This window comes from Eleginops maclovinus, chromosome 20, assembly GCF_036324505.1.
Source record: "Eleginops maclovinus isolate JMC-PN-2008 ecotype Puerto Natales chromosome 20, JC_Emac_rtc_rv5, whole genome shotgun sequence".
Lineage (NCBI taxonomy): Eukaryota > Metazoa > Chordata > Actinopteri > Perciformes > Eleginopidae > Eleginops > Eleginops maclovinus.
This window is the reverse complement of record NC_086368.1, coordinates 18391063-18412144: the sequence shown is the minus strand read 5'-3', so window position 1 is coordinate 18412144 and position 21082 is coordinate 18391063. Positions and strand designations below refer to the sequence as shown.

Here is a 21082-nt window from a genome sequence, read left to right as displayed (position 1 = left end):
GACGGCCCTCCTCCCCACCCTGAGCTACAGATCGTGCTACATTTGTCCTTTGCTAATCAGCCTCAAATCAGGGCCAGTGCACTAATCGGGGACAGGGACGTGTCTGTCTAGACTGTGATAATGATCTGCTAACATGTGATGTGATGATCGAACATGCCAGTTCTGAAGTATATGTCTTATCTAGTAACTGAAATAATTGCCCTGTTTGCGTGTCATCTGTTATAAATTGAACAGCAGGGATTATATAAACAGAAAGGTTATAGAGAGGATAGAGACTGGAAGAGGACGGATGATAAAACAAGCTGACTGAAAATATATGGACAACTATGGATTGCTTTGAAATGTGTTCATTGGACAGAGGAGGAAGAATCCTTGAGTCTTTGGTGATTCTCTCATCTTACATGAAGCGCCAACACAGGTCAATGTTGACTTGAGGAAAATTCTGGTTTATGAATCTTCAAAAAAAATGTTAGATAATATTTTTGTCCACATAATTTCAAGCACTGAAATCTTCACATTGTTGATGAATTGTATATATTCTAATGTTATTTGATTTACAATGATCTCTAATAATAAGATTAATCACTGGAAATCTTATAATTTTAGAAAATAGAATCAGGTTTTGTTTCCCTGGTCTTTTTGTTGTCATATATTCTGGATATAAACAAATCCATTTTATACTTATGTTTTACTATTACCTCCGACAATTGCAAATTCAGTTCAGGTGTAACGAGGAAGCCAATTGTTGCTGCATAAAAGCCTTGCCTATACTGTTCACTTATCTGTGTGTGACCGTCTGTCTCGGAGAAAGAGTGATTGAAATGTATTGCTCTTGTTTTAACCATGCAGCCGCGATAATGGATTTTGTTTTTACTTGTGTACTTTTATCAAAGCACTTTTTGGTGGAATTAATTCCCTTTGTCGTGGAAAGAAAACGTATTGTTCTTTATCGCTCTAGGAAATACATTGTGGTATAGTAAATGTTCTGAAATGTAATTGAGAAATTCTTTATAGATATATTTCACTGCAAACACTGCTACAGTATATCTCACAACCCTAACAATATGTACTGTAGGGAGCTGAGAAGTTAAGGCATCCTTGTTGGATTATTTCCAAAAGGGCCGCTCCAACAGGCCCCTGTCTGATAGTTGTAGACGTGATCTGATCTGTAACAACATCACTGTGTGGACTTCATAATAAAGCAGTGAACAAACCGGCAGTGTAACCAACAAGTTGTGTGTCTCATTGTGTCAGTCTCGCACGCTTGCAGTCCCATCTCTGTTTGTCTCTCGCTGCCATTGTGTGAATACCAATGAGCATTGAGCCGTTATCACCCGAGCCCGGGATGACAGCTTCCCAGTGATGTATCACTCATCAGCCTCCGTTTCTTGTCAGAGACAGGATGTGTTTTTTTTAGGAAATGAAATGTCAAATGCAGATTCAAAGTTGTGATGGCTCAGCAATATCTGGAATTGTTTTAAGTTAAGATGAACGGCATACCCTCTCTCCATAACCTTTTTGTGTTTGTGTGATGGAATTTTTACAGCTGTACAGATAAGACTTCATAGCAGTAGTGTTTATTTTCAGGGCCCTCAGATAAGCAGAAAAATAATCCTTCCAACTGTTTTTGATCAAAGTAGTAAAGCTCCACTATGTTCGCCACTGCTCGATTGTAATTCTCCGGGCCTCCCCTCTTCGTGTTTAGCCCATTAGAGGGCTGTGCCTCTGTCCTCTGTTAAGTTTGCTCTCGGAGTTGAAATGTTTTCCCCTTGGGCGCCTTGAGCCAGCCCCCTTCCCCTTCCACTGATGTGGGGGTGAGGTTTCCCAGGACAAAGAGATGAATATATAATGGAATGAAAAAAGAGGGGGTGGGAGAGACAAAAAGACAGCGGGTGTGTTAGTGAGAGGGAGGAAGGGAGAGTGGGAGCAGGACTGAAAAGATATAGGGTGCTTGATGAGTTCTTGTCAAAGGGTTCAAAACTGCTGCCAAGCTCAGAGTGCAGGGACATGGGGAGAGGAAGAAGTAAAGAGAAACAATCTGTTCTTTTCCTGATTACAGACTCGATTGCTAACTCATTACAGACTCTATAGGGTGTGTGATACACAACACTCTCTGTAGTTAGAGAGTTACTGGAAAGCCGCTCAGTCCAATTGCGTCCCCCCCTCTCCCCTGGTCCTCCAGCACATGGTACAATCCATTTAAAAGGCTGCATGTCATCTCAGTGTGTGCTGGGTCCTCTCTGAGAGCAGCTGCTCACAGCACATTCTCCTCTGCGGGAGCACTCACTTTCCCCTCCGCCCGCTGAGCTAAATCTCTCTTTCTCCTCTGTCTTTTTTCTCTCTCCCTCTGCTCTCTTGACGTTCTTTCTTCCTCCCTTTTCCCGCGCTCTATCTCTCACACACATGCTTTTCTGACAGTGTTGTGCTTGGCCACACATACGTTATTCTTTGTGCAGTAACAGGTAGAGACCATCTCTGGGCTGCTCAGTGGAGAACAGAACAAGAGGGACCGGGTTTTGGCTTTTTTTTTTCTTTATATGTGCGAAGTTAACTGTAGGAGAAGAAGCACAGGTGGAGGAGGAGGAGGAGGAGAGGTGGCTAAGAGGAGGAGGAAGCTTCACCCCCTCTGATGCTCCACTTGACATCATGCTGCTCTGTGTGGATTTGGTCCTCAGGGGAAAATTCTTAAAATGATGGAAGACAACAAACATCTGGCTCAGAGGATTGATGGGGCTATTCAGTCCGCCAGTCAGGAAGTGACCAACCTCCGCTCTGAGCTCTCCGCCACCAGCCGCAGACTGGCTGAATTGGGTGCCAGCAGCCCCCCTGCCTTAGAGAACCACCACCAGTACAACCACCATGATGACAGCCTCCATTACCGGGGTGAGTGTCTGTCTGTCTGTCTGTCTGTCTCTGTCTGTCTCTGTGTGTGTGTGTGTGTGTGTGTGTGTGTGTGTGTGTGTGTGTGTGTGTGTGTGTGTGTGTGTGTGTGTGTGTGTGTGTGTGTGTGTGTGTGTGTGTGTGTGTGTGTGTGTGTGTGTGTGTGTGTGTGTGTGTGCCTAATCCCCTGCCTCTCTGTGAGTGTGAGAACATGAACATGTGTGAGTGTTTGGAAATCAACAGTGGGAAGTATTTGAGGAATGTGCAGCAGGGAGACTAATATCATTCCACAGTTCATCCGCTGACTTATTTTCCCCCAAATGTCCACAGCAGAATGACAGTGGAAAAGTCAGCAAATTATACCAAAAAAAAAGAGCTCAAGAGACAGACTGAATGTTGTTATTAGACAGGAAGGGCTGGGGTTAGAGAGCGTGGGCCAGAGCTGGTCCAGGTTTGGTTTCCCAGGCTGCAGCTGGGCTCCTCTGGGGCTGCTCTCCCTCCAGCTCTGGCCCCTTCACTGCTCTCCCAGAAATTGGCGAGGAGTCTAAAACTGAGCCTAAGGCAGAGGAACTGTATGCCAACGTCTCTGATGGGCTGCTGACACCATGGCACTGGGAAAGAGATGTGATGAATGTGGAATGAGCTTTAAACTGAAGTTTTCATGGGAATGTTGAAGGTTTGGCTTCAAATCCTGAAATTCCATACTTACATACTCTAACAGCACTGCTTTTACTCCTTTAATTTATAACCTAAAGTTTATAACAAATAATTACTGTATTATATTTATTTGTTGAAGACCTAATGACGGTTGTTTGCAATTCTTTCTTTTTTTTTGAAATAGTTATTTTATGGTCGCTTCAGCTTGTGCTAGACGATGGGTCTTTAATATACTTTGTTTATGACAGATTCTGTTGAGCTTTTTTATATAGCTGACATTTTTGTTTCGTTAATGTTGAATTTTATTCAGTAATGACTGGAACAACTGTGTAGAGGAGAAGTTCATCTGATTTTGTTTGCCTTTTACCCTTTGTCTGATCAAGTCAATATATTGAGGGGAGACTAACTTAACACTACCAACCAAATACACTGAGTGATGGCATGCAGAATTATCTTTTCTTTGCCTGCTTGTACATAACGTTTGACTTTCTGAAGTGTAGAAAAGGCAACTGAATAAAAGAGACCTCACATTGCTAGTTTTTGGCCTCTGGGTGTCTGTGATCTGTATTGGACTTGGATATGTGATGAAGCCTGGAGGTCATTGAGATCGTACCCTGCCAGGCAGCTGGCTGTCACTGTCCATTAAATGCTTCCCTATGTTGGGCATATGCAGTTTAGCAGCAGGTGACTCCTCGTATCTGCTGCTGGCCCTAAAGGCTGATCTGTGTGAAATTTGGTGTTGTTGTCGTTGTTTTAAGCTACGCGCTGGCACGTGCGTGTGTGTAGCCTGTGTTTCCTAAGAGTCTTGGTTGTTCACATTCTCAAAATGTATTTCATTATTGTGTCTCCAAGATGCAATTAAAAATGAACTTCACTGATTTTACAATTAGTCATCTTGGGAATGCATTTTGCTCTGAAATTGCATTCAGGGGAGTGAACGACACAGTGATCATGGAGTTAAATCCATGTGTGTCTTTACGACTTTGTTATTGGGCATTCTTTCTCTATTGTGTCTTGCAAGTTCCCCAAGTTTATAGGATTGAAAAAACTATTCGATGTTACACCCCTTTAAGCACATGAAGAGTGGGGGCAGTTAATCAGGATGTGATGTAAGGTCAGCAGCACACAGGGAACAAATCACAACAACAATAGCTGAAAGTTATAGGAGAGAAAGAGATTGTCGTTGTTGCTCCTTCTTTTTCTGTTCAGCCCTCATCAACAAAAACAACCTTCGGGAATGGTGAATTTAGTATGTAAACTGGAAGTTTTCAATTAACATATTCAGCAATGGACCAGGGCTGACTCTGATGACTAGAGAAAATACTTTTATAATCCTCCAGGTACACACATAGACCCCAGACAAGGTGTCCTGCATTACAGTCAAGGTCTAGGCTTGCTTTTTGAAGTGAGTAGGCTATATAACAAGACTCACAAGTAGCTTTTCTTTACCTGTTGGCCTGTGGAAGGAATCGCAGAATCTGAACATGTACTGTATGGTGCAGATGCGTCTGGTAATCCACTCTTAGAGGACATTTTGAACAAAAGCAGTCATGTAATCGAAAAGGTAATCGGTTGGTCGGATGGCGTATTGAGAAAATACATTGCTATTCATAAAGTCCAGTTTGAGGGATAGATGTATGTGTTTAAAGGGATAATAGATGCCCAAGTATTAACAAGTTATAAAGTAAACAATTTTAAACTCAGGAGGGTTAATTATTATAATTAATTTTAAGTAATGTGTATTTTCACAAATTTGATTGGCCGATACATTGACCTTTATTGCACTTCAGCTATAGCAGAGCCAGGTTAATTTATTTGCTGGATGACAATGGTTCAACAAAGTGGCCTCACCAGTGAGGGGAAGCCTTTTTACACCACAGGACTAAACTTGGCCTTTAGTCTTTAGAGTTGGAATAACTCAGCTGCAGTGAGTGATCTGTCGTTTCCGTCCGGCTCGCTCTCTGCACTGTTAACATGCAGCCTGACATTCCCACATTCCTGAATGTCAGTGATGTCATACTTCCTGTTCCCAGAGGCCAGGCCAGCAGTCAGGTGATTGATTTAACCAAACACAGCCACTCAGCCCTCCACCATCCTCCTCTCCGTCAGAGTCACAAATAGCTCTCACCTTGCCTGCATAAAGAGGGATGATCCGAGGAACTGCTTGGATTAAGGATGTTTTTTTAAAGATTTTAAGTTTAAGATGATTCTGAGAGATGTGTCGGGCGGGTTAGGCAGTGTGGTGTCAGATGAGCCAGCGTCAGCGTCCAGTGGCTTAGGGAGATTAAATGTTCTTTAGGTGTGCATCCCTCTCAAGGCCAGGCTGTTTGTTGGTCTAAATGTTAGCTCTGCCCTGTGCAGGATCAAAGCAGCCACCACAGACCAGGTTTTTTTAATATGCATGAACTGACTTCCTGCAAAATATATTATGTTGTGCCAAATGTCAGGATTTTTGCAGTTTCCCTCTGGAGCTTCAATAACGTCTCTGACAGATGTCCAATAAGGCTATAAACATAACACTTCAGCATGCTGTTCCCTTTGGCCTTCGGTCTGTAATCATGAGAAACAAGAGATTAAATCACCTTTATATACAGTCTATGCACCTTTCTCTACCCACTGCATCAGGATTAACTTTATCTTGCTTTTGCACATTTTGTTAAATATCTCAAAGCATATCTCTCTTTACAAAAGAGTGTATGTTTAATGTCTTCTTTTTCGAGTATATTAGAGTCAATGGAAAGGTCTTTGGCTGAACGGCCTGCCTCTGTGTATACAAGCCATTGACAGTAATGTATTCATTGTCGGGGTGATGACACACCTTTTATTAGGGGTCCTTCCTCTTAATCCATCACATTGATTTAAAGGCCTTGTTTAACGTTCCCAAACAACGTGGATGTTCCAGCATTGACTGCATTGCTGCCCTATCTATTGTCCATCTGACTTGTGCTGGAAAAATATCCAGCTTGCACTTAATTTGTCTCAGGGAACAGAGTCTGTATGAAAATATGTTGTCCTCTAAAATCAATGTGTCACCCTATTTAATAATACATTATTTATACTCTTGGTCTAACGGTGAGAAAGGGCTCATCACAGACTCAGGGGAATCCGCCAATACTAATCCATAAACCTTTCTAAAACACTAGCACGGGGCAGCTGTTGGTGACTCATGCAGCATGGGGAGTATAGATGACACAGTTTCACTTGTCCCGGAGCATCACGGTCAGTCACAGTCAACGTAAAACAAGGGGCTGAGGGCTAGGACCAAAGCTTTACAAAGTGAAAGGATGTATTTTGGATGTTCAGGATTATCTGAATACATTTGATTTTCGGAATAGACATGTTTGGTGATTTGCATTTGGAGCATTTCCCGGCCTTGAATAAGGATGAAACAAAAGATAAGCACCTGTGTTTTAACATATCAGGTTTTCTGATAGAAAGCTAAAGGTACACATTATAAAACATAGTCAGATTAAAGAACTCTGTTATGTGTGCATGGCAGCTAAAGATTGTACTTTTTAGAAACCTTTAAATCATTCAGGATTTTTGTGTCAGTATTTTAGTCATAGTTGAATGTTTGTTTTTGATTTGTTACAGTTCTGTTTCTTGCTGGGCTTTCTCTCCATAGTGACAGTGGCAGAGGCTCATTGTTATTCTTGTAGTCTGATGAACACATTTAAACAATTAACACTGATAGGTCAGCCATTATGGTATTTTCAATCATTTAGGAAACTCAGCATTTCTATGGTATCAAGTGTTAGTGCTATTAAACATGGAGTGCTTTTTATGGTAATCAAGAATAAGAGTGCGTTGGTTTTGTCCTTAATGTTTTCAAAAGACATGACTCTCGACTCTAAACAGTAGTGTTTATTTAAGTGTGACTAAAACAATCTTCTAACTGTTTAGGAAGCAAAATGCCTTCCAGTTCTGTCCTTATTTGTGTTTCTTTATTATGTTGAGGAGCATTAAAATAACCTTAAAGTACACATTGAAATGAGAATTCAGATTGATTTAGAAGTTCATGCTGCAACTCTGCAACCGTGCGACGGAGAGCATGGCAGTATAACACAGAGATAACACAGCTTAAGGCTTTAAGACATCCTCCAAATTGTACAGTATGCTAAAAAACTGTGTTGATTAAGTATTCTCCTAAAAGAACTAGTGATTATCTTTTCTCAGTAGAGGAGAAGCTGCACTCTAATGCTCTTTGCTGCAGAGTAATTGTGGGTAAGAATCCTCTCCCCATCTGGCCTGAATTTGTCAGAGGCCCCGGGTCTCTCATTACTTCATCGTGCACACGAGCAGGGCTGGGAACAGAGCGCCAAACTGCTGGGGCAAAATCCCACCCACTCCAGCTCTTTCTCTTTCTCTCACTGTAACGCTCACAGGGGACCACCCGCCTTCCTGTCCGCTGTCCACATGCAGGGAAAGTATGCAATGTGCCCTAACCTTCCCCCTGTATCCATCACCACCCGAATACCTCACCCCCTCCCCTCCTCATATTCCCTGCCTGGCCTCCCTCAGCCACGCCCTGTCTGTGGTCAATGCAGCGTGAGAGGAACTGTGTCCAAACAATAGCAAGAGAGAGGTAGCCCCTCACTCCACTCACACTTCAGCCCTCTCTCTTCCTCTTCCACATTAGACTTCCTCAAGTGAAGAACTTATCATGGCAGAGTTTAGACTCTCCAAAACCAGATGAGAATACCGGCACAAGGGGGGTGAGAGGGTTTACACTTACATTTAAAGAAGATTCAGAGGACAGTAGTGTTTCAAAAAGACAGTGGCAGTGGTCTCACAATTTGTCATTATCCCCTGAATTGCTGGTACACATTTGGCCTACGGTTCTCACTTTACCAATCCTTGAATCATTTATTAATCTTAGCTAAGACCCTTTCTCAATGTTCGTTTTAGTGTGTCCTCTGTATTTCCTTCCAACGTTAGCTGAGTATTTCTACACTTACTGGCTGAACAGGGCTTAGAGGTACTTATCGGCACATTGGCCGCCTTTGTTCTACAGTGGCTGGTAATGGCCTTAAATAATTAACAACTCTAGTTTTTTATTTTGCTTCAAAAGCAATGCAAACCCAGATAATGAACTGACAGAGCTTTGCGGGTTGTCAGTGGGAGCAGAAGCACTGTGGACTTTGACTCCTGAAAGGTTTTCCACTCCTGGATTTGGCTGTGTAGAGAGCAGGCAGGACAGCTGGGCGGCACGTATCCACTTTCATGTCCATACAGGGGCAGAGGAAGCTGGCCTGTATTGTTCGAATCACTCTGAAATCTTTCCAAGTTTGTGGTTCACCAGGAGGGCACAGCAGAGTGCTTCTGATTTCATGTTGCAGCATTCGTTAAGGGTCAGATTTGACAGAGGACAGTTGACCCCTGTGTGTCTCAGCTCTATTAGCAGGGGTGACAGAGGTGCTGCCCTGGACGTCAGCTGCGGTGGCATTTCTTCAATTTGGGGGGCAGGTGGCCGCAGTGCCATCACTACCTCTGATGTAGAGGCCCACTTTGAGGGAGAATGAACCAGCAAAAAAGCAGGCAGGGGGACAAGCATTGGAGCAGAAACAGAAATGTGAGTTGTAAGGAAGACGCCAACTCTAAGACAGCGTACATCTTCAGCAGACATTCCTCTGCACTTGTAGTTGCCAAGCGAGTTTTATCTGAATGAAACTTTGCAGAGAAAGTCAGTGAAAGACGATTCAAGGAGAAGTGAAGAGTACTTTGGATGTGACACTAAGAATTGAACTGCCTGTGTGACACTCTGCCTCTGAGATGATATTATTCGAATCAGTGAGACTGATATGTCTACGTATGCTAACTAGATTCATGAAAGAAAAAATGCTCATTTAACTGTTTCCTTCCCACCGGCTCAGACCAGGCTTTGTTTCCCAGAGGAGTTTTGATGAAGACGCCGTTTTATATGGATTTCCTGTGTCTAGGTCATGGCTGAGGTTAAGAGCACATTATGAGACTGGCTGGGGAATAGAGCGAGGAATTGACTAATGAAGATGTTTCCCTCCCTCAGATATTTCCTTCATGGGCCCCTCTTTATAACTTTAATGCAGCAAAATACTCAGATTTCTTCATGGGAAATGGACTGTAGAAAATAAGAAATGTGCATATCTACAGTGGGTGTCTTGTATTTATCACCACCATATGTCAGAGTATTAAATTCATGTTGTGTATTGGGTGAAGCATTGCTTCCTGGTTGTGTTTTATGGACTTACCGGGGAATGTTTCATCTACAACATGATGCACCTGGAAAGGATCAGACTCTAAGTCAAGGTTTGGGAACTTTGTAACGTGCAGCTCACTTCGACAAGAGTGTTTTGGATCTGGCGACATCTAGCATTTTGGTAGCATATTGCAGCAAACTGCTCCGATGAGAACCCTCCATTTACAAGGCTGTGGTTATTAATCGCATTTGCAAAACTGTGGTATCTCTCAAGACCTTTGCCTTGCTCAGGGGCAAACCTTTTACTACTTTAGAAGCAGCAAGATTCAGCTGCCGGCTAAAAACAAAGGTAGCCTACAGGTGATGTACATCTTTTGTAGCCATTGTTTTGTTTGTCCGATCTGAACTACTGTAAAGACATATCGGTGCAACTTTGCGGAATCCATGAAAGAGGATTTCACTCTAGGGTAAGTAAAATACAGCGTGTCTTAGTTTAAGGTGATTGTACACTTATAAAATAACAGTTACAAATATAATGTGATTTATTTCAGCTAATCAATCCCTTTCAATACTACACATTTAAGAGAATTTCCTAGAGTCTGTCTACGTTAGTGAAACACACATCAAGCTTGGATTGATTTGTATTGTGGTTTGATTCAATTAGCCCGTCATTAGCTTAATGAGAACACAGGATATACTGCATGTTTCCATTAATGACACTGGACTCATGACTGAAAGTGATTTGCTGTACTTCTGCACAAGACAAAAAAAAAAGAGCTCGGACAGAGTGTTTAGTACAATTCTCCCAAGTGGGATATTTCAAGGCGACTGCCTGGGTGTTGCGGTGCCGCTTCGCAACAGGAGGTGCAGATAATGATCAGACTTTAAAAACATGTTCTGTCCCCTGCCTCCACTATAAACATCTTCACCTTAAATCATCCTAATCCCTGTTGAGCTCCAACTCCAAACAATTGCATCTCCTAGAAGGGGAGGTTGAGACAGTGAGGGAGCCTTCACAACAGTCTCAGCTCATCCTATAAAAACGCCTCATTGCTTTAGCAGCGGAGACTTTTTATCGGTGTTGGTACATATTGTTGCCTTGGCTGCAGCGTAAATCCATTCCCAGAAGAGAACGGACTACACATGGAGGAAAATTAGTTTTGAGAAAGTGCAGAGCACCCCCTGTATCCAGAAGACGCAAAGCGTGACATTCCTGCAGAGCAGAGGATAAGCAGAACATGTTGCCACTGCTACGAATCATCTGGTTCACGCAGGCCTCACAAAAGGCTGATGGGTTGAGGACATCCTGAACATCAGGACATTACTGTGTGCTTTTAAACACCCACACAAACCATAAATGGCAAATCGTTTGCATTGCACTGCAATGTTATCTCCTCTCATAGAAGTACTGTCTCCATCATTTAACTCTATCATTTGTCTATATTTACTGCAGGAATTGAGCTTGTACTTTAATTGCTCTTCAGATCTATTTATTATCAAAATCATGTTTGTGAATTTCCTTACACATTTTATTTCAGAAGTCATCAAATGTTTGTTTTTTCAATCAAAATGCAATAGATTTACTTGTTGCTTTTGCTGGCTTTTCTGGGCTGTATCATACCCTTGAAAATTAGGAGGGTCTTACTAAACAAGCCATTTAAATAGGTCATTTTTGTCTCTTGGAAATTGATGTTTCATTTTAAGTAAACTGTAACAGTTGGCAACAAAACTAGTTGAATCGACCACAAAAACAATATTTAGTTGCCTCCCTTTTATCTAAAGTAGCTGTTATGGTCCACTTTCCTTGTTCTTTTGCATATATCTAAGCTTTGTCTCCATGCTGCAGACAATTTCAGATGGCTCTCACTCTAACACACCTCACTGTTTACTTTCTGATGGCATTTTATTGAGCACCGCTGCTCAGGTTGTTTCCAATTACTCTGAAATGAATCAATTCACTGTTTGAATGTATCATTAAGGAGAACACGGATTGAGATTACAAATTAGATTACATGCTGCTGACAAAGCATGCCATTAAAGTTAAAAAAGAATAACATTTATCTGGCTCTGTCTGTCTGGACTAAAGCCACTTAATGGGAACCCATTATCGACCAAAACCCGAAAAAGTCTTAGGCCTCATTCAGATAGAGCACAGTTTGCTGTTACTATTAAAACACATTTTAAACACAGAAGGCCCACATCTCAATCCATCAGATTAGACAATGGTGAAAAACGCGAATGATGTTGGCTGTTTTTCTGCTCTTCGTTATAATTATTTTGTAAGGTCAGAAAATTATCTTAGCAACGCAAAAGCAGAAAGTAAAAAGCCTAATTCTCATTGGGAATAATTTTAAAAAGCTGATTAAACTCGTGTACACTTTTAGTTATATGATTAATGTATCATGTTCTCTCAGGTAAATCACATAACCAGTTATTACAGAACAGCTCAAAATTACATTTGTATGTTTCTGTTGACTCATCAGCATCAGCATCATCTCCCCAGGCCCCTGAATTGTTGACATGAAGCATGTAAGTGGGCTCCATCCCTGACTTATTTTTGGTCTGCAGCCTGAAGGCATTAGTGTTGAAAGCATGCCTCTCTGTTTTCTCCTGCTGAGGAGGTTCTACACAAATATTTATCAGGTCGCCAATTACTGTACCCTGTGTGCTTAGGCGTGTACACACAATCGCGCTTTGGAGAAGGTTGTGTATATGCATACCAGTACATTTTTTTTTTGTTTGCAATAAATGTCTGGATAAATCTATCTCATACCAAATGTTCTGCAGCAGGCAGCAGACAGGGTGGTGTTTCTCAAAGCTTATATTTATTGTTAGAAGCGTGTTTGTGCATTCCTGTTTGAGATGAGGCAATTCAAAAAGGCATCTTTATCACCAGGCCTCTTGAAGTTGCTCACAGCTAGCGAGCAGTGAGATCCATGTCCGGAGAGATAGTTTTTTCTCTTAAAAACGTCAATTTTAACCCCAAATTTCAAAATAAATGTATCTAATTACCTACCACTTGTTCTCCAACATGCCACAGATTAACTACTTTCTTTGTTTCCTTTTTAAAGACACAAACCAAAAACCTGGAAACCTATTTCAGCTGATGGAACTATAATTCCAAATTGACTCTAAATCTATGCATACGCTACTCACTGAAATTGCCATGAGCTATTTGATCAGAATTATGCAAATTGTAATGAAAAGAAAGAAACAATCAGCATTTTCTATTCTATTCAGCATTTCTCTGAAGCTTTACAGTATCTGCTTCCCATTATGACTAATAGGTTGAACCAAGAATATAGAAAACTACGTTAATATTCCCAGCTGACTGAGACCCATCATTTGTACCAACATTATTTCAGTTTCATGCATAGCAGCTAGACAAATTAATCTGCATGGCTCCACGCTGCAGTGATTCACTTTATTGATTGAATGGTATGTCATTTCCTCTTGGGTCACTCTCAAACATAATTTTGTGATTGAAAATATTTCATTTCAGTTTCATTCATTATATCAAAGTACTTTTTTAATGGTTGTCATCATCATTATGCTTTTTGTTGTAGACAACAAAGATGTGCAAGGCCGATGACATTTTCTACTATCTTCCTTCTCAGTATAACTGTTTCCAATCTCAGGTCGAGAAAACATGTTTCACCAGCCGCAAAAACAAGACTTTACATTATGTGTAACAGTCCTGACTAAAACAAGGTCAGACAATTTCATGAGTCATGTTTGGACACACCCAATGTTTGTACTTCAAGACATGGTTAAGTATTGGTTCTGACAGCAGAGGCTGAAATATCTTGCCTTGTAGTTGTTAGTATTGGTGGAGCTCTGAATAATGTAGATCTGGCACTACTCATAATGCAAAATGAAATGCCTGGTAAATAACCTGGAAAAACAGGCATCTGCTTTGGGACCACAGACCCTCAGGGGAAAACATATTTATTGATAAATGTATTTATTAATGTATTATTAATATGGAACTCTGTTAAGCAGCAACACATTTTTTCTCCCTTCTCTGTGGTTTCAACTTGATGGACAAGTGGGCATAGAGTGGATAACTTTTTATAAACCCTCGCCAGTAGCACATCTCACTTTTGTCTTCAGCCTTGTTTGCAACACAGGCCTTCTAGAAAACTAATGCAGAGATAACCCTAGTGATGTCACTAAAGCTATTTTAGACTTAACAGAGCCTCCAGAGCAAAAGTCAACATTGTTTTCACAGGTTGTGTTTTACTCCTAGTGAGTACCTCGACTTCTCGTCTTTCTTCTTTTCCCTTCCTTGTCATCTGGTTTAACTCTCTGCTATTGGCCCTCATCGTAAGGACGGCAGTTCAGATGACTGGACGTACTGATGGAATCTTCCGTTCTGGCCACCGCACAATGAGTTCCATTCAACATGGCCGCCGTCAGTTTAAGTGGTGTGGTTTTTTTTGGAGGGGAGTTTCAAATTCAGGGGTTTCCCACAGACTCCACTCATTAACGATGGAAAGAGACTCGGCTACTCTCTGTGTCCAGGAATGTGCTCCCAAACCTCGAGTATGCCTCTGTTCCTTCACTGCAGCAAAACCACCTTATTTCTCTAATTATGTGCAGCAGAGACACTAATGAAAACAAGAGAAGCTCATTTCATGCTTTTACACAGTTGGACCATTACATTTATCTGCTGTGGAGGGATAATAGCCGCCTGCCATACCTGTGAGTTTTACTGAATATAGTTTACCTGTGGGTCTAAGGAAGGAACTGGTGCGATGATACATTTTTTCATTGCTATTGTGTGTCAGCAGAGGCAGGCTCTATTACTATCCCTTTATGAGGTTAATGTGTGCTACAGGGCTGCAGAAAAGCCACTGCTTTGTCAAAGAACTGCTCTGAATAAGAGGATCTGGGTGTGTGTGTGTAATTTACTGTTCATCGTGAAGTCCTAAAGCAAAAACAAAGAACAGGTGAAGAGAGGCAAAACGATAAATATTCAAGATTATGAGAAAAGAGAGGAGAGGGGGAGATTCAGACCTAGATCCATTAATAGATCCTGTGTGCTGCTGAATTGATTTTTAAGGTCAGTCCATAAAGCACTGTGCTTCAGCACTTTACTAACAGTGGCATCATTATGGTGTTATTAGGGAAGAGGGGAAGGACTGGGACAGGGGGAGGCTCACAGGGATGTGGGAGTAATTTACAGGTGTGTTAAACACAAATGCTGTTCCAGAAAGAGACAAAGAGAAGGACTACTTCTGTTGCGCTGTTGTTAGCCAACTAGCTTCAGAGTGTACCTTAACAGTGAGCGCATTTTTTTAAACTCGTTTTCTACTGTATGCTTTCTTTGCTCTAGCCAAGAGAAAGTAGTTCTTTAAATAATTGCCATGCAGTAAAAAGTACAACTCTTTGAAGTAGAAGTTTAAAGTAGCAAAAAAGGGAATACCTAATATACTAAATTACTTTACATTACTGGTCACCTGGTGAGAGAGATCCAAACAGTTGTCAAAGGCACACTCTTACAATTCAAATACATTATGTGAAAGAGGGGTTATCTCATTTTCGTTAACATTTATCAGTGTTTGTCAGCGGTGTGTTTAGACATCCTAGAATCATAAATGTAATACATTATGTACAGTAGTTAAAAACATACTGCAACGTTCCCTATGACGCAAGCTCCTTTTGGGGGGAAAAACCCTACAGTAGCTGCCCTGTTCTTCTAATAAAAGGATGAGTTAAATGCAGAGACTGCATGAGGCTTGCTGGTACATGTGTGTGTGGCGATTCAGCGAGGGTTTATTTTCAATCCTTCATTTCCACTCTTTCTGGTTAAGAGCATATACAATACAGATAAACAAGTACAGTCTGTTCCCGGGTCACACCTAATGGTTACAATATGTCTTTATTAGATGAGAAAGATGAATAAAATCTTTTAGAATTCAAATCCATAAAAGCCACATAAACACAAACAGTCTCTCTCTCTGTTGTGCTGGATGGACTCAGTGGCTGCTCCATCTGGACTCAATTAAAGCTCCTAGCTAAACTGGTCATTAATATCTTTTAATAGATACAACTTTTTCTTATTAACTGTGTTTTGACCTTTCAACAAGTTAACACTGGCCCAGTAGGGGTATAACTGATTTCTGCTCACACTGAGCCGCCTTTATGAATAAATGAAAAGGTACCTAGAGCAGGAGAGCTGCACAGTAATTAGACCGCTTTCACTTCATAGACCTATAGCAACGGTAATGCTGATTACCAAATGGGAATGATCATAAGGGTGCTGTTGTGGAAGTGAAACTGATTTTTGTTAAACCTTAAGTTAAGTTAAGTTCTGTTCCCTTAAGCGCCTGTAGTGGAATAATCTCTTTTTCTTTGCTTTTCCCTGCACCGCTACAGTCGTGGGGGAATTCCCCCCATCTCAGGGCTGCTGAGTCAAAATGTGCTCCAAAATGACTGCTCATTTCAGAGAGGTTTATGGTTACACGGTCTGTAGTGTGTTTTGCAAAAGGGAATGTGGAAATTTGAATCGTTCCAGATATGTCATTCATCTCACACGGATAAACAGTTTGGACAACTTAAGCAACACCATGCAGTATACACACACTGCCTCTGACAACGGTTCAGCCCTTTGTACCCCAACATCAGTGCTTTGTTTTATTGTTCTGTGCCAGCAGAAAGGGAAAATGTTGAGAGGCGGGCTTTCAGTCAGCGTCTGGATATTTATGGGTGTCTCCACATTGTTTTTATTATGCGTGTAGGGTATTTCCATATTTCAAATTCTCAGGAGTTCCTCAAAACGCTCCTCTTTAAGATCTCTTGTCTAAGTTCTGACTATATCTAAACTGTAACCTGTGGCCAAACTCATTCATAAAAATTCAGAGGCACAGATGCAACCGTATTCCCAAGGACTAAATATGTGCTACTTCCTGCAGCAGAGAGAGAGAGAGACAAGGAAGCTCACAGATAAGGGTACACAGTGGACAACTGAGAAATCTAGAAAAAGAGAATATATGGAACAGAAAAGATGATATGAAGGTATAAACTTTGAGACTTTCAACAGACCGGGGAAAGGATGTGAAGTGCAGCAGAGCACTGTGAGAGGCAGGTAATGAGTGTGTGGTAATACACCTCAAGACCATAATTGGTTTGAATGAGCAGGCTGGAGAGGCTCTTCCATCAGGCTTTGGATGAGCAGACTGTCAGGTGACAAGCCGTGCAGGAGTGGACTAATTGGTTTTCTCCTCCAGACACGACTCCTGTCTTTCCTCCTGTAGCTGACGGAAACATTGGCAACGTGGTTGACAGAGTGGGCTGCTGCAAACCCGAACCCTAATTGTTTAGATATGTGCTTGTTTTTGGAAATGTGCTTACATTCTTAAACTAGGCTTAACTGAGCTATACGTTTGCCAAGATATTGCTTAGTTTTCTTATCATGACAGATATCTATACTATCTAGAAAATGCTATATTTTCTTTTAGTATCACTGACATGTGCTTGCTGCTGAAAATTAAGGTTTCATAAATGAATGAGATTTTTAAAGATGGTCAAAGCTAGAGTTGAAGGGAAAGAAGTTGAAGTGTCAATTTAAGTGAAAGCAAAACGTCCTCCATATGAAAGACAATATGTTTTTTGTCCATCCCCTCTAGAACAAAAAATTGAAGCGTTTATCTTATCTTTCATAATGACTGAGGTTAAGGAAAGATTAAGGTTAGAGTTTGAATAGATAAGTATGGGAATGTTAACTTTAAGTGAAGTTTATAAATGTTACGAGATGTATTTTTGGGGCTCTTGCTGAAAAACTTGTACTGTCATTCTTTGGAGGACAATATCAACGTTTGTTTAGAAGTTAATGTGCTGAAGGGAGTATAAAAAGGCAGTCGGAGTGAGGACGATGAACTCAGCTGGAAGATTCAGGTGAAATGAAAGCCATGAAAGAAATGAGTGCCAGTCCAAGTGTGTAAACCAAAAGAAGGTATCAGTTGCAGAGTCAGCACAAGTGTAAGCTCTGAAAGCAGCTGGAGTAAATTGTGCATGTGTGTTGTGTGCTATAGATTTTTTCATTTGTTGATGTTGAGGGGAAGGCACTGAAGGGTGTCTGATAAAAGAAAGAGATGAATAAAGCTGAAATTCCAGGAATAAATGTCAGTTTAAAAATAAAGTCGGAGTGTTCCCAGATTTTTTTTGCCAGAATATTTAAATAAAAAGACATTGTAAAAAAACAACAACACAATAATTGTTATATAAGAAGTCTGCCTCTATGGAAAACACATAGAGTATCTGTCACGCTGTTTACTGTATTTCTGCACACATTTAGCTGATTTATATGATTTCTGTACTTGTACCGAGCTGGTTAAGTACGCTCAGGGGAGACGGCATATTGACCTCATTTGATTTCTCTGGCAGGGGTGAGAGATACTGAAGTAGCTGTTAAATTACACACTGACTGAAAGAGTGGTTCGTTTTCATGTCTTATCTTCTCTTGCTATTAGAGGAAGATGAGACATTGTTGCTGCATGTTCAAAGTGGATCCTTTAATACTGCTGATATCAAAGGATTACAACAAGATTGTTTCGGGCCTTACATACGTCTCCGTGTCGCTGTCTCATATTAGCTTTCTAATACAGTCTTCTTTAGCTGTCTGATTAAACAGCTGGAGGGTGAAGGTCCGGGCTTAAGAATGACTGTAAGCCAGCAGGGAAATTGTGTCTTTGGCCTGCACAGGAATTTCCTATCTGCCATCCTGGGATTGATGGTAAAGCGGGGTCTTTGGGGTTGGTAAAACCAGCAGGGGGTTGGCGAATACATCACATGGTCGTGCAGGGTAAGCTTTAATGTTGATAAGGAGGATAAGGTGGGGGGTGAGAATAATGGGAGGGTGTGGATTGATCCCCATGGAAATCTGTGTCCCAATCTGTCATCTGGGATCCTGAAGTCAGTACACTGATGCTGCAGCAAGGTTAGAAGTGTCGAGAACATGCAAATGAGGAAGGAAATATATGGATTTTTTCTTCTTGTTGAGGGCTGAGAAGATGCTGCGTCCCAGCTGTATACCATGGGAACTGCATGGACCTGAGACTAATGGAGGTACGGCAGCAATGCATTACTTTGCACATACCAGGCTCAGAAATGCAGTGATGCTCTGCGTGCACCAGCTGCTATGTTGTGTCATGCAGCTGCAGTGCAGTATCTTTTGATTCATGGGGATGTGTTTCTACTTGTAATAGGATATGATTAAATATGGACATGCATACAATTTAACCTTGTGACCAGCAATATGTGGCCAATGGATATTGAGGCCAAGGGGCAATGCCAGTTTGTGTATTTGTGCATAGATGAATGCAGATGATTTGGTAATATGTTTCGATTGAATTAAGTTTGTCTCATAGTGATGCACAGACACATTATGAAACAGGAAGTGGATTAATCCCTCCATGAATTACTTTTGTTCAAGTTGATCCCACCACTTCTTTATGATGCAATCCAGCAATTAGCTGAACTTAAGCCATGAAGTATTTGATTCTGTCAGCTCTGTTGCCCTCTTCTAATGAGCTTTCTAAACCTGTTTCAATATTATTTCTTTATGCTTTTGGTGGCCTTGCCATTTCCTGACATTCTTAAGCACTAAATTAGCCTGTTTAGCTCGAGTCCTGCTGATCCAACAGCCGCCAGCTGCTCTGACATTTCTAGGCCAGCATCAGGTACGAAGATGAAGAATGGTTAAATTAAGAAAGGCCAGCCACCCACTGCCTTCGTTATTTCAGAGCACTTAGGTGTTTGAGAGAGTCGCTTGAGGAGATTAAGTGGAGCCAGTTTAACGTATTTTAAATTGCTTTTTCAAATGATCTGTAAATGTGGCTATGTATGTATTTTGCCCCTCTTTGTATAAGCAAATCAGCTGGACTATACAATCTATATGACCTAGAACTGGAGGCATTCTCGATATAGAGGCAGTTTCCCAGGGAATATTATTTAGCTGAGATTGTAAGCCACCTGGATCATAACACATATTAGCTAGTGTTGAATGTGGTTAGTATATTAAAACCTTAACAAAAGTCAAACACATAACATATATGGCATGAAATGTGTGAAATAGCACCTTTGCTCTTTTTCTTTTGTTAAGGTAATGTATTTGTTTGGTCTGGGTTTTAAAACCCTGCTGCTATCAATACCATATATATGTATTCTGTAAAATATTATATACATTAAAATAAAACCAATATGATAGCCAACCTGCAATGAAATCCTTCCTCGTTAAAAGTGGAGAGTAAAGCGAAAGTTATATTTTAAAACAACTGATGCAGGCAGAGGCACACAAATGCAACAGCATTTCAGCATGGAGAAAGCGACACTGCATACATTATGAAAATGTATTTTAAAAGAGTCTGTGATCATGGTGGGCAGGTTATGAGAGCTCAGACTGCATGTGTAGTTTAATGAGCGTTGTTTGTGATGACCGTGAGGTTTGTGAACCACACTGCATAAAGACTTTTTACTTTAAATATTCACATCAATCGTTTTGCTATATTATTCAGAGGCTCTACTTTCTCTGGCATGTTAACATTTTCTTCAGAAAAGGATTAAAGTTTAAGCCAAAGGTTGCCTGTACAACGGTTACCAAGCAACCCTGCTAAAACTGTATGCAAAGGAGCAACAATGAATGTCGAGGTCTTTGGTTCTAGGATAGTGTTTACGACCAAATGTGATCTGTTAAATTACAATTAGTAAGACAGCATCTGATCAATATGACAACTTCAATCACCAATCGTTTGAGGTTATACTGTAGATACTGAAAATATTGATTGGATGAATGGCAACTTTTTTATAATCGATTACTTGCTCCAGTTGTTATAAACGTTAGAATTTAGTCCTTTTCTCTCTATTCTGTCCCTTTTGACCTCTTAGTTTAACATTTAAACATTGACATATGTGATGAAACTAATTCACACTTTAAAAAGGTGTGGTGACCTATCAACATAGGAAAACAATACCGTCTCTTATATATTGATAAAGGTCTTCCAATCAAACGACCATTTAATTTATTTTAAGCTCTCAATAGGTGATTTGAAACTAATTAAAGTCTTTCTAGGGACCGGCTTTAGCTGCAGGTTCCAACAGCATTTACACAGTATTTACACAGATGTTGCTTTCAGATATGCGGCTCTGTCCACCTGGAACAATTTGCATCCATGGCTGTAGTTATGATTGAGGAAACTGACAACATGTCCTTAGATTTGTCTGTGGTATTGTGCGAGGGGTTAATGGCCTGAGAACAAGGTCACATTACACAATTACTCATAAATTGTTGGTTTGATAAGGCAGTTATTTGAATGGTCTTCAATCCAAACCATATGTTTGGTTCTTTGTGTGGGAGGAGGCCTCATGTTT

General features: G+C 40.9%; 1 protein-coding gene across 4 annotated transcripts in view; it reads left to right on the top strand.

Annotated features, from left to right (window-relative positions):
* The window catches only part of LOC134882709 (kazrin-like), a 98193-nt gene that overhangs the window by 41602 nt on the left and 35509 nt on the right, over positions 1–21082 (top strand). For all 4 annotated transcript variants that reach the window (XR_010168187.1, XM_063910594.1, XM_063910593.1 and 1 more), the window contains exon 4: positions 2676–2883. Coding sequence is in view for 3 of the 4 variants with exons in the window: in XM_063910594.1 (XP_063766664.1) it covers positions 2676–2883 (208 nt within the window). In the remaining variant the exon portion in view is untranslated. The remainder of the gene's footprint in view (positions 1–2675; positions 2884–21082) is intronic.